This window comes from Danio rerio, chromosome 20, assembly GCF_049306965.1.
Source record: "Danio rerio strain Tuebingen ecotype United States chromosome 20, GRCz12tu, whole genome shotgun sequence".
Classification (NCBI taxonomy): Eukaryota; Metazoa; Chordata; class Actinopteri; order Cypriniformes; family Danionidae; genus Danio; species Danio rerio.
In genome coordinates this window covers 54,665,594-54,678,044 of record NC_133195.1, presented here as the reverse complement: position 1 = coordinate 54,678,044, position 12,451 = coordinate 54,665,594, and the positions used below count along the sequence as shown (strand labels likewise).

The window sequence follows — 12,451 nt, the reverse complement described above, 5'->3', positions numbered from 1 at the left end:
TTAGTTGATCATTAGTATAATCTAAAAAAGTGTGTGTATATATAACTTTCAGTGTATACAATAGTGTAAATACATATTGAGATTTTATAAAGGAAAGACTAAATCATTTATAAATGTACCTATTTAAAAAAATCATCCTATTTGAGACAAAACAAAAGCCATGGGTACATCTTTAGATTGAAAAGCTCACTTCTTAATCTTATTGTCTTTAATGTATATATTAATATCATGACGTTTTATATGTAAATATAAATGTAAATCTGCAACTCTATAATAGGCCTGGTTTCACAGAATAGGGCGCACACTAAACTAGGAATGTATTTTTTTATAATAAAAAATGTTTTATTAATATCCAAAACTACAAATATAATACTCAATAAGCTGAAAAATAACCAATTCAACAATTAGTACAGACAGGACACACAATTAGTTCAGAGACAGCACACAAACTAAACTAAAACTGTAATTTTTTTATATATATAAAAAATATTAATATCTAAATTTACAAAAATTATATCCAAACTTATACTCAATAAGTTAAAAAATAACAATATCAACAATTAGTATTATGTTCCTAACATAATTTCCAGTGTAAATAGTGACATATTGAGGTTTTATAGGTTAAATTATTGTAATTTTAATATTATTTAAACAATTTAAAGGGGGAAAGCATCAGTGGTGTCCATTTTGAGACAAAACAAAAGCCACGAATATATTTCAATGAATAATAAGCGAACGTTTCTTTCAGCTGAAACAGATTAACTTAGGTTACAATTTAAACTAAGAAATAAAGTGTGTGTGTTTCTCATTGTGTCTGATGCAATTGTTTTTTTAATGTATAAGCTAATAATGTTTTATATGTAAATATAAATGTAAACCTGCTTCACTATTTTAGACCTAGTTTCACAGACACGCCACAAACTAAACTAAGAATGTAATTTTTATTAACAAAACTATTAATATCCAAAATTAATTAATTAATTACTAATACTTTCCTTCTTAGACTTTACAGACCTGAAACTTGCCAATAGCACTTATTCATTGTTGCTCTTATAGTTGTGTAAATTGCTTCCTTGTCCTCATTTGTAAGTCGCTTTGGATAAAAGTGTCTGCTAAATGACTAAATGTAAATGTAAAATGTAAATGTAATGTAATACTCAGTAAGCTAAAAAAAAAAAAAAAAGGAATTTAACAATTTGTAGAATGTTCTTGACATAATTTCCAGTGTAAATAGCAACATATTGAGATTTTATAGGGCAAAATTATTGTTATTTAAATATTATTTAAATAATTTAAGGGGAAAAACATCAGTGGTGACCATTTTGAGACAAAACAAAAGCCACAGACACATTTTAAGATTATAAGCGCAAGTTTCTTTTCATTTGAAACAGCTCACTTATTTCTTAATCAAGTTTTTAATGTATATTATAATAATGTTTTATATGTAAATATAAATTTGCTACACTATGGGGCACAGACTATACAAGACTGTCATTTTTATTTAAACATGTTCTCAAATGAATATCTAAAATTACAAATTTAGTCAAAAAAATACTTCAACATTTAGTACTATGTTCCAGTTATTATCATTTTAATATTATTTAAATAATTTAAGGGTAAAGGCATCAGTGGTGTCCATTTTGAGACAAAACAAAAGCCACGGATACATTTTAAGATTAATAAGCGAAAGTTTCCTTCAACTGAAACAGATTACAACACATTTTAAATAAACCAAGACTAGTAAAACCGTGAAATAAATAGTGTGTTTCTCGCAGTGTGTGTCGTGAGTGTTTATTAGCACTTGTGAGGAGGAGCGAGTGTGTGTGTTCCTGTTGACTGTAAGTACACGTCAGCAGAGAGAGAGACCTCCTCATCCAGTTCACTTTCTCTTCCTGCTTACAACTTTGTTGCACATGACACTTTATCAGGGTGAGTAGCTCTTGCTTTACGAATAAACACACTTTCTACATTGAATAAGTGACATTATTAGCGCGCGCTTTGCTTGACGAGGCGCGAGTTTAGTTCGCGCCTTTATTCATGTGACAAACTCACCGTTGAACTTGTCTTGACAGAAACCACAATGTCCGCGTTTCACCTGAAAAATGCCCGGATTCTGCCCTCAACAGGCGTATAACAACAGTAAACATCCCATAATTCTGCTTTCCATGGTGCTTTGACGTCGAAAAATGAGATTCCGGTTGTTGAAGAAGAACTTTATTGTGTTCCTCGTTATTGTGATCGTCTTCATAATGTTGTTTTACACCATACGACGGACTAAAGATGACTCAAACATGGAGGAAACTGATAAAGAAAGCACACATACTGCTGTGATGGTTAAATTTGACTATGGAACCATCCAGAATATGAGAAAATCCATCTATGACAGCAACTACAGACAGTTTATCCAAAATGGAGATCAATTTCCCTTAGATCCAGAGGTGGTGATTGTGGTGCAAGTCCACAACCGGCCGGCGTATCTCAAAATGCTCATACAGTCCTTAGAAAAAGTCACTGGAATACAAAACGCACTTGTGATATTCAGTCATGACTATTTCTCTGAGGAAATTTCCGGTATGGTCAAGGAAATTGCGTTTTGCAGAGTTCTGCAAATTTTCTTTCCCTACAGCATTCAGCTTTATCCGAATGAATTCCCGGGACAGGATCCTCAAGATTGTCCGAGAGACATATCCAAGGATGACGCCATCAAAAAGGGTTGTTTGAACGCAAAGCATCCTGATTCCTACGGACACTACAGGGAAGCGTCGATAACGCAAACTAAACACCATTGGTGGTGGAAGCTGCATTTCGTATTCGAGCGAGTGCGAATTCTCCGAGGATACAACGGATATGTCGTATTCATAGAAGAAGACAACTATCTTCTTCCTGATTTCCACGAATACTTAAAATCAATGTCCGAGCTCAGGAAAACCAGTTGTGGTGATTGCGATGTTCTCGCATTAGGCAACCATAACAGTTTGTCAGGCTTTCACGAACTTTCTAGCAAAACCGAGACGTCAGGATGGCTGTCTACCAAACATAACATAGGAATGGGAATCACCAGAGAGCTCTACTACAAACTAATGGGATGCAACAACGCGTTCTGCACATACGACGATTATAATTGGGACTGGACCCTGCAGAACTTGTCCGGCACGTGCATTTCGAAGCCTATCAAGGTTTTGGTGGCACTCGGAAGTCGCGTTATTCATACTGGAGATTGCGGCCTTCATCAGAAAACGGACTGTCGGCCGGAAATGGCTCAGGAGAAGGTGGATTCAGCTCTCAAGGATGTCAAATCTATTCTTTTCCCGCCAATTTTAACGTTGACGGATAACGGGCCGGTTGTACATCAGCCTCACATGAAGAATGGAGGTTGGGGAGATATTCGAGATCACACGCTGTGCGTCAACTACGCCGCTCGACTCTGAACTTTATAAACGAGTGCCATTCAAAATATCAGGTTTACACGTTTCAGGATTAAAATTTTGCTTATACCAAAAATAGGAAGAGCTATAATGGTGTGTTCATGTAAATCTCACAAAAAATGGGTCGACATTTCACCACATAATCAAAATACACAAAAAAAATGATTGGGTTGTTATGACCCACGCTGTAAAAAATGTCCTTTATGTTGTCAGAGCAAAAATTGATTGGTAATTTGTTTTTATAAATTTAAGTTGATTGACCATAAAACAATTAAGTTGCCCCCCAAAAAAACTAAAAATTGTGTTTGAACTCCTTTGACATTTTTTTTATTGCAAAATTGGGTCAAATATGGACAAACCCAAGTGTTTTTGTTTTGTTTGTTTGTTTGTTTATTTATTTGTTTGTTTAGTGTCATTTTTGTTTTATTGAAAAAAAAAAATATCCAGCATTCGGTTTGTTCGTATTTGACCTAATGTTGGCAAACCTTCGGTTTTTAGACTATAGTTTATGCAGTTTTATTTTTATTTATTTATTTATTTATTTTTACCACAGATGTGTTGTAGAATTTACGCTTTAAAAATATGGGTTGTTTGTGGGTCAAATGTTGAGTAACTTGGGTTGGGTTGAAAAATGTAATTTAAATTTCATTTTAAAAAAGTTACTTAAAACAGTTGGGTTAATTATAATAATATTACAACAGGTAAACCAACTTTTTAATTGAGTAACTTTTTTTCAAAATTAAATTTAAATTACATTTTTCAACCCAGCGTAATATTTTTCTGGTAACCCAGCAGTGGGATAGTTCGGCACCAACCTGCTGTTGGGTTATTTTAACCCAATCCATTGGGTCGGTAAGGTTAACCCAATAATTAGAAATCCTATTCCAACTAGGTGATTTATTATGGATGCGATTCATTAAGCATTCAGATTGATTCAACATAGCAGCAATGTTTTTAAACCCTCTATTGGGTAAAATTTTTAACCCAACTTTGAGTGTACCAAACATTGGGTATGACAATTTTGGTCCCAATATTGGGTTAAAGCATTTCCACTAAGAAAATGTTTATAAATTTAGTAAATTATGGTAAATAACTAATAAAGAAAACAAACTAACTAAATTTTTTTTATTGTAAAATAAAGTAAAAACAAACTAGTTTTGCAGAACATTTTGCAATATTTACAATAATATTGGAAAAATATATTATAATAATGACCCACATTGAAATTTCATTTTTTTTTCTAATAAATGCAAACGAATGACATTAACCGATTGAAAAAACATAAAAATAAAAGCATTTCCTTGTAAAAAAATAAATAAATAAATTATATATATATATATATATATATATATATATATATATATATATATATATATATATATATATATATATAGACAGCTTTGAAAATGTTTTTTCAGTGCAGTTTTTCAATCATTTACTATAATACGGTTACTGTATAATGAGAGTTTTACTTTTTCATGATTGTAAAAAACTAAAAAAAACAAAAGCACTGAATTAAAGGTGAAATAAGTAAAAATGGTATAATAGTAATACTTTACTATGCTAAAACCCATCCAAATGCAAAAATAATCAATGAAAGCTATATATGAAGTAACTCTGCATATTTTTCAATGTGATAATGAGAATTTGACAGCAAATGAGCTTGATTTGTGTTAAAGTTCACACCAAAAACACACTTCTGCTAAATCTGGTTTAATTTTAGTTATGGGTGTGTCATCATTACAATAAAACACATCACATGGTTGATTTTGTGGTGAAATTTGACCCGATTCCTGAGATGAACGACATTTACACCAAGTTAAAAATTGCTTTATATCACTGACACTGTTAAAAGCTGGGGTTTGGGTCACTGTGTTTTATTAATTTCTTTTTCTTGTGAGGGAATTTCGTTATGAACCTTCCAGTGAACATTACACTGTAAAATAGCTGTTAATTAACCGTATTTTGTGTGTTTTCTGTTTGTTTACGGTTGTGAATTGCATTATGGGATGTTGATCTCTGATCTGTCGACTTCTGATGTTTAGAATTCTACTCTACAGTTTAACAAAGTGACTTTTATTGATACTTTAGTCTGAGATAATAATGTATACGTAATAATTCAAAGAGAAATAAGTCTGTAAAATAACAGATAATGTACTGGCAGTTTATTACTAGGTGTTTTTAGCGTAATATACAACACCAACACAGACAATATATAACTTTAAGTTATTAAAAATGCCAATAAAACTCACTTTTTTTTAACTTCTCAAGGTTAAAAAGTTGTTGCAAGACATATCAAGATCCCATAATGCAACTTGGAAGCATAAATAAACTGAGAAAATTAAAAATATAAGTCACAAAATACAGAAAACTGCTAATTTACAGATTATTTTTTACAGTGTAGTTTGAATGCAAGTCTTCCTTTTACTTGTGTTTTATAAAACTATTCCTGGGTTGTTCATTATTTGGGACCTATTTTGGTGGTGTGGTTTAGACGTGCGACTGTTTTGGACCTGAATTAACATGCCTTAAAAACAATGTTTGATTTGCGTATGGCTGTTTTGCATAATTTGCATGTGCGCTTTCCTCCTTTATTCCTCATCTTCTTGGTGAGTTTTTTTCTCACAGACAATAAGTCGATAATTTCTTTATCGCCTTAAATTGTGTTTAATATTTTTTGCATTAATATATCTGGAAGACAGGATTGTAGCATCAGCTTTTTTGGATTGGTTTGCATCCATTTTTTTTTTATTTTTTTTTAGGTTTTTGCATCCTATTCACTGTGATTTGATTGATTTTTCACAAATACGACACTTAATATATTTAGTGCACTCTGCAAAAAAAAGTCTTAAGTTAGCAATTTTCCATATTTTGTCATTCATGTTTTTATATTATATATTACAGGGTTCACACGCTTGAAAACACATAAAAGAAATAATGGATTTAAGGCCTGGAAGGTCTTGAAAATTTGAAAGGAAATTTGTTTATGGTTTTATTTCAACAAATGTACTCTTGTCAAAAACAAAAAACTGACAAAACCTATAACTATTAAATCTATTAAAATCGTTTACAATAACACTGACAAACAATGCACTTTTTATCAATATTTCAGAAACCGCATTTGAATATTACCAGCATTAAATTCGACATTGACATTTTTAGTGTACATAATAAGTATAAGTGAAACGTAAAGACTTTCATGGTGCTGCATAATGTATGGTGGGGTATGCTGACAAAGGCGCTTGATTTAAAACTAATGGTGCTTTAAAAGGTCATTGAAAGTCCTTGAATCTGCTGTTCATGAAAGTGTGGGAACCCTTATATTATTATTTATTTCTGCTTTTGATTATTCATTATGGGACCTTTATCTTTTCTCCAGCAATTTTCAATGTTGCAAAGAATGAAAGTGTTTATTTATTTATTTTTTTTTTAATAGTTTGCAGTACTATATTGTCTGCTTTGGTGTTGTATATTATGCTAAAAACACCTTGTAATAAGCTGCCAGTACATTTTCTGTTATTTTACCGACTTATTTCTCTAATTATTATTACTTATACATTATATTATTATCTCAAACTGCTAAAATGTGAATTAAAGTCACTTTGTTAAACTGTAGAGTTGTTTTTTTAACTTCAAAAGTCGACAGAGCAGACATCAACATCCCATAATGCAATTCACAACCGTGAACAAACACAAAAATAAATGATTAAATACGGAAGCTGTTAATTAATGGATATTTTTACAGTGCATGAAGTCTAAATGTGAAAACTTTAATTGCTTCAACTTAAAAACATTGAGTTTTTTTTTTTCAATTTAATCTGTGGTGGTTTTCTGAAGTGAACTTAAAAACTTAATTATTTTAAATTGATTTGTTTAAGTCAGGAGTGTCAAACTCTCTGCGCAGTTTAGTTCAGGGGTGTCCAAACTCAGTCCCGGAGGGCCGGTGTCCTGCATAGTTTAGCTCCAACTTCCTTCAACACACCTGCCTTGATGTTTGTGTGTACCTAAGAGCTTAGCTGGTTCAGGTGTGTTTAATTAGGGTTGGAACTTAAATATGCTGGACACTGGCCCTCAAGGACCGAGTTTGGGCACTCCTGGTTTACTTCCGACTCTAATTAAACACACTTGATCAAACTAATTGAGTCCCTCAGGCTTGTTTGAAACCTACAGGCAAGTGTTTTGAAGCGGGGTTGGAATCAAACTGTGTTGGGCGCTGGAGTTTGACATCGCTGTTTAAGTTGATGCAATGTTTTATTTACCAGTGAATTGTTTAAGTAGTGAAATGTTATCTGTACTTGACTTAGAGTCCAAGATATTCACCTTTGTGCTTTTTTTGGAGAGTTTTGAAGGTACAAAGGTACAGCTGACCTCATCTGTTTCCCCTTACACTGTAAAAAAATATCTGATAATGAACAGTTTCCATAATTAAGTGGTGTTTTTCATTTATTTCTGGTTGTGAATTGCATTAGGATGTTCATCTCTGCTCTGTCCACCTTTGATGTTGAAAATTCAACTCTACAGTTTAACAAAGTGACTTTTATTGACATTTTAGTAGTTTTGAAATTATGTATAAGAAATCATACATAGAGAAATAATTCTGAGTAGAAAATGTGCTGGCAGTTTTTTGTAGCGTAATATACAACACCAACCTAGACAATATAGCACTGAAAACTAATAAAAATGTCAATAAAAGTCACTTTTTTGAATTTTTCAAGGTTAAAAGTTGTTGGAGGAAAGATTAAGCTCCCATAATGCAATTCAAAACAGAAATAATTGGAGAGAAATAAATAAAAACATTATAAAATATAGAAAACTGCTAATTTACGGAGGTTTTTTTTTTTTTTTTTTTTTTCCAGTAAACACTTCCCCTTGAACTGTAAAAAATATCTGATAATGAACAGTTTCCATATTTTAGTGGTGTTTTTTATTTATTTACGGTTGACAATTGCATTATGTTCATCTCTGCTCTGTCCACCTTTGATGTTGAAAATTCAACTCTACAGTTTTATAAAGTGACTTTTAGTGACATTTTTAGTAGTTTGAAAAAATATAATGTGTAAAAAAAAATCATATATATATATGAGCGAGAGAGAGAGAGAGAGAGAGAGAGAATAAGTCTTTAAAATAACAGAAAATGGCAGGTTATTGCAATTTGTTTTTAGCACAATATACAACACCAACCCAGACAATAAAGCACTGCAAACTATAAAAAATGTCAATAAGTCACTTTTTTCGAACTTTTCAAGGTTAAACATTGTTGTAATAAACTATTAAGCACCCATAATGCAATTCAAAGGCATAAATAAATGAAGAAAAATAAATAAAAACGTCACAAAATATGGAAAACTGCTAATTTATGCTTGTTTGTTTTTTTACAGTGAACAATTGCTTTTTCCAGCTGTGTGATTCCTTGCACTAAAAATATCTGATAATGAATAGTTTCCATACTTTAGTGGTGTTTTTCACTTTATTTACGATTGTCAATTGCATTATGGGATGTTGAGCTCTGCTCTTTCGACTTTTGATTTTAAAAATTCAACTTTACAGTTTACAAAGTGATTTTTATTGACATTTTATGTATAAGAAGTAATATATAGAGAAATAAGTCTGTAAAACAACAGAAAATGTGCTGTCAGTTTATTACAAGGTGTTCGTAGCATAATATACAACACCAACCGAGACAATACATCACTGCAAACTATTAAAAATGGTCATAACAGTCTCTTTTTCCAACTTATCAAGGTTAAAAGTTGTTGAAAGATCAGGTTCCCATAATGCAATTTAAAACAAAAATAGAGAACATTACATAAAAACTTCATAAACTGAAAAACCACTAATTTATAGTTGTTGTTTTTACAGTGAACGCTTGCTTTTTTTCCAGCTGACCTCATCTGTGTTTCCTCACACTGTTAAAAACATCTGATAATGAACAGTTTCCATATTTTAGTGTTATACTGCATTTGTTTACAGTTGTGAATTGCATTATAGGATGTTAATCTCGGCTCTGTCGACTTTTGATGTTAAAAATTCAACTCTACAGTTTAACAAAGTGACTTTTATTGGCATTTAAGTGGTTTTGAAATTAAATCATGTGTAAGAATACATTAATATAGAGAGAAATAAGTCTGTAAAGTAGCAGAAACTGTACTGGCAGATATTTACAAGGTGTAATATAAAACACCAACCCAGACAATAAAGCACTGCAGTGCAAACTGTTAAAAATGTCAATAAAAGTCACTTTTTTTTTTTTTACTTTTCAAGGTTAAAAGTTGTTGGAGGAAAGATTAAGCTCCCATAATGCAATTCAAAACAGAAATAAATGGAGAAAAATTAAAACAAACATCACAAAATATGGAAAACTGCTCATTTACATTTGTTTTTTTACAGTGAACACTTGCTGTTTTCCAGCTGACCTCATCCGTGTGTTTCCTCTCTGATTTCCTGTCTTTGATTTCCGTTTTAGACTTTAGGGAGGAAAAGCTGACATGTTGAAAAGAGTTGCCAAAATGTGTGTGTGTTTGTCTGTCTCTGTGTCTCCAAACTAGAGGGCCAGTGTCCTGGAGAGTTTAGCTCCAACTCTAATCAAACACACCTGAACCAGCTTATCAAGCTTCTATTAGATCAGTGTTTCTCGACCACTTTCCTGGAGAACCACCAGCACTGCATGTTTTGGATGTCTCCTTTGTCTGGCAACCATTACAGGTCTTTCAGTCTCTGCTAATGAGCTGATGGTCTGAATCAGGTGTATTTGGTTAAGGAGACACGGAAAATGTCCAGAGCTGTGGCCCTCCGGTAACATGGTTGAGAAACACTGTACTAGATATACTAGAAACTTCCAGGCAGGTGTGTTGAAGGAAGTTGGAGCTAAACTCAGCAGGACGCCGGCCCTCCAGGACCGAATTTGGACAAACTCTTGTCCTGGAGGGCTGGTTTCCTGCATAGTTTAGCTCCAAATTCCGTCAACACACCTGCATGGAAGTTTTTGTAAACCTGGAAAGAGCTTGATCAGCTGGTTCATGTGTGTTTAATTGGGGTTAGAACTAAAATATGCTGAACACCAACCCTCATTATTGAGTTTGGGCACCCCTGGTTTATTATATGAGACATTTGTTTTGCTCTAATGCAGTGGCCACAAACTCAATTCCTGGAGCGCCGCAGCTTTGCATAATTTAACTTCAACCATCTTTAACTCAACCTGCTTAATACAGTAGTCTTGAACACCGTGATAAGTTGGATCAGCTGTGTTTGATTTGGGTTGGAGCTAAACTGCAGAGCTGCGGCCCTCCAGGAATACAGTTTGACACTGACTGTTTTTCTTTTGTACGGGTATAAGTGACTGATTTGTAGAAGCGAGTTTTCCTTAAGCAAATCGCAATGCTATCTGTCTTTAAAAGCCATATTTACATTTGTTCTTAACACTTTGAGCCAAAGATGCCTTGATGTCTTGAGTTTAGTTCATGTAGTGGTGTAAATGTTCAGGTGGGAATTCTGTTGTTTTCTCTGATTTAATGAGTTTATAAGTGAATGAGGGGTACTTTCTGATCATTTGTTTTGTTTTTGTTGTTTTGGGAAGTGTTTCCCCAAATGCCATTTTGGCTGTTTGTATTAAAACGTTGATTGTATGCTATATATTCTTTTGTGTTTGTGTTTCTCTTTCTAGCTTATAATCCAGTTAATCTCAAGCTGAAATCATAAAACGACTTATGAATCGATGAAAATTGTTTAAAAAAAATAATTGATTAAAAATAATAATATTTGACATTAATAAAATAAAATAAAATTTGGCTGTATATGGGGACTGGTTGGGGCACTAAGGCACAGCGCACACCTCCCACCAGTGCCAATATACAGCCATATCGCACTGCTACTCATGTCATATATATATATATATATATATATATATATATATATATATATATATATATATATATATATATATATATATATATATATATATATATATATATTAGGGGTGTCACTATTTCGATTTTTGATCGAAATTTATGCTCAATTTCAATTATCGAATCAAAAAATAGAATCGTCGATGCTGCCACGCCCCCATGTCACGTCAGCTTGGCTTGCCAAGCGGGAAAAAAACAGGCTTGTTGAAGTGCTTGTTAAACTGCAGACGCAGGAGACCCGTCGACAGAACTTAAACCCTCTCCTCTTTCAATGAAGTCGCCGGTGTGTAAGCATTTTGGATTTCCAGTGAGTTATGTTGACAACGTTCGTGTTGTCGACAAAAAACACAGTTTTGCAAGCTCTGCTATGTACGTATTACGTACGGTTCGTCCGATAGACAACACCGGCATCGCGATCCTCCGCCCGCCCCCGTTGCAAATCCGCTCGCGAAAAGTTCACACTCAGGCCCTGTTTACACTGTGTTTGTTTTTAAATGGCATTTTAGAACGACAACGATTTGACATCCACAGTGGCGTGTAGCATTTCTGAGCAGCCCTCCTGACCACACAGACACAGACGCACACACAGCCATATGAGCTTGAGACAGCAGGTCCAGGCAGTCAGAGGACTGCTTCAATCTTTCACTCACTTGTACTTAGTCATTTTAGCGAACACCTCAGATACTGTTGGCTGGTTCCTGTTGGTTGTGCGTCTTTTTTACCGACGCCATTATAACGACACAGATCACTGCCTATTCACGAGTCCCGCAGAAAAAGTGATTGACAGGTGGTAATTATGTGCGTATCTTGCCTTTATTCATTTACTGTATGATTTGTTTATGGGTAAAACAAAGACCATGCAGGTCAGGTAGTTTAAACGGTAGGCTACTAATAATTAATTGGTCATTAATTAATTATTCATAATCGAATCGAATCGTGCCTTTAGAATCGAAAATGTAATCGAATCGAGGATTTGGAGGATCGTGACACCCTTAATATATATATATATATATATATATATATATATATTTATTTATTTATTTATCATGATGATAGCCATGACTACATAGACAGACTATAAACAAATATTGTATAATCCAGACGGTTATTTTGCCAAATAATATA

The 12,451-nt window shown here is 33.2% G+C and overlaps 2 protein-coding genes across 2 annotated transcripts in view; both read left to right on the top strand.

The window, feature by feature from the left end:
- mia3 (MIA SH3 domain ER export factor 3) overlaps positions 1-11,866 on the top strand; it is a 449,969-nt gene extending 438,103 nt beyond the window's left edge. The window contains exon 29 of the transcript XR_012396145.1: positions 11,526-11,866. The gene's annotated coding sequence lies outside the window, so the exon portion shown is untranslated. The remainder of the gene's footprint in view (positions 1-11,525) is intronic.
- On the top strand, positions 1,855-4,718 carry si:ch73-91k6.2. Its single transcript, XM_003200772.7, has 2 exons — positions 1,855-1,929; positions 2,073-4,718. The coding sequence occupies exon 2, from the start codon at positions 2,187-2,189 to the stop codon at positions 3,426-3,428; it is 1,242 nt and encodes a 413-aa protein (XP_003200820.1). The 5' UTR covers positions 1,855-1,929; positions 2,073-2,186; the 3' UTR covers positions 3,429-4,718.
- Positions 11,867-12,451: the final 585 nt, after the last annotated feature.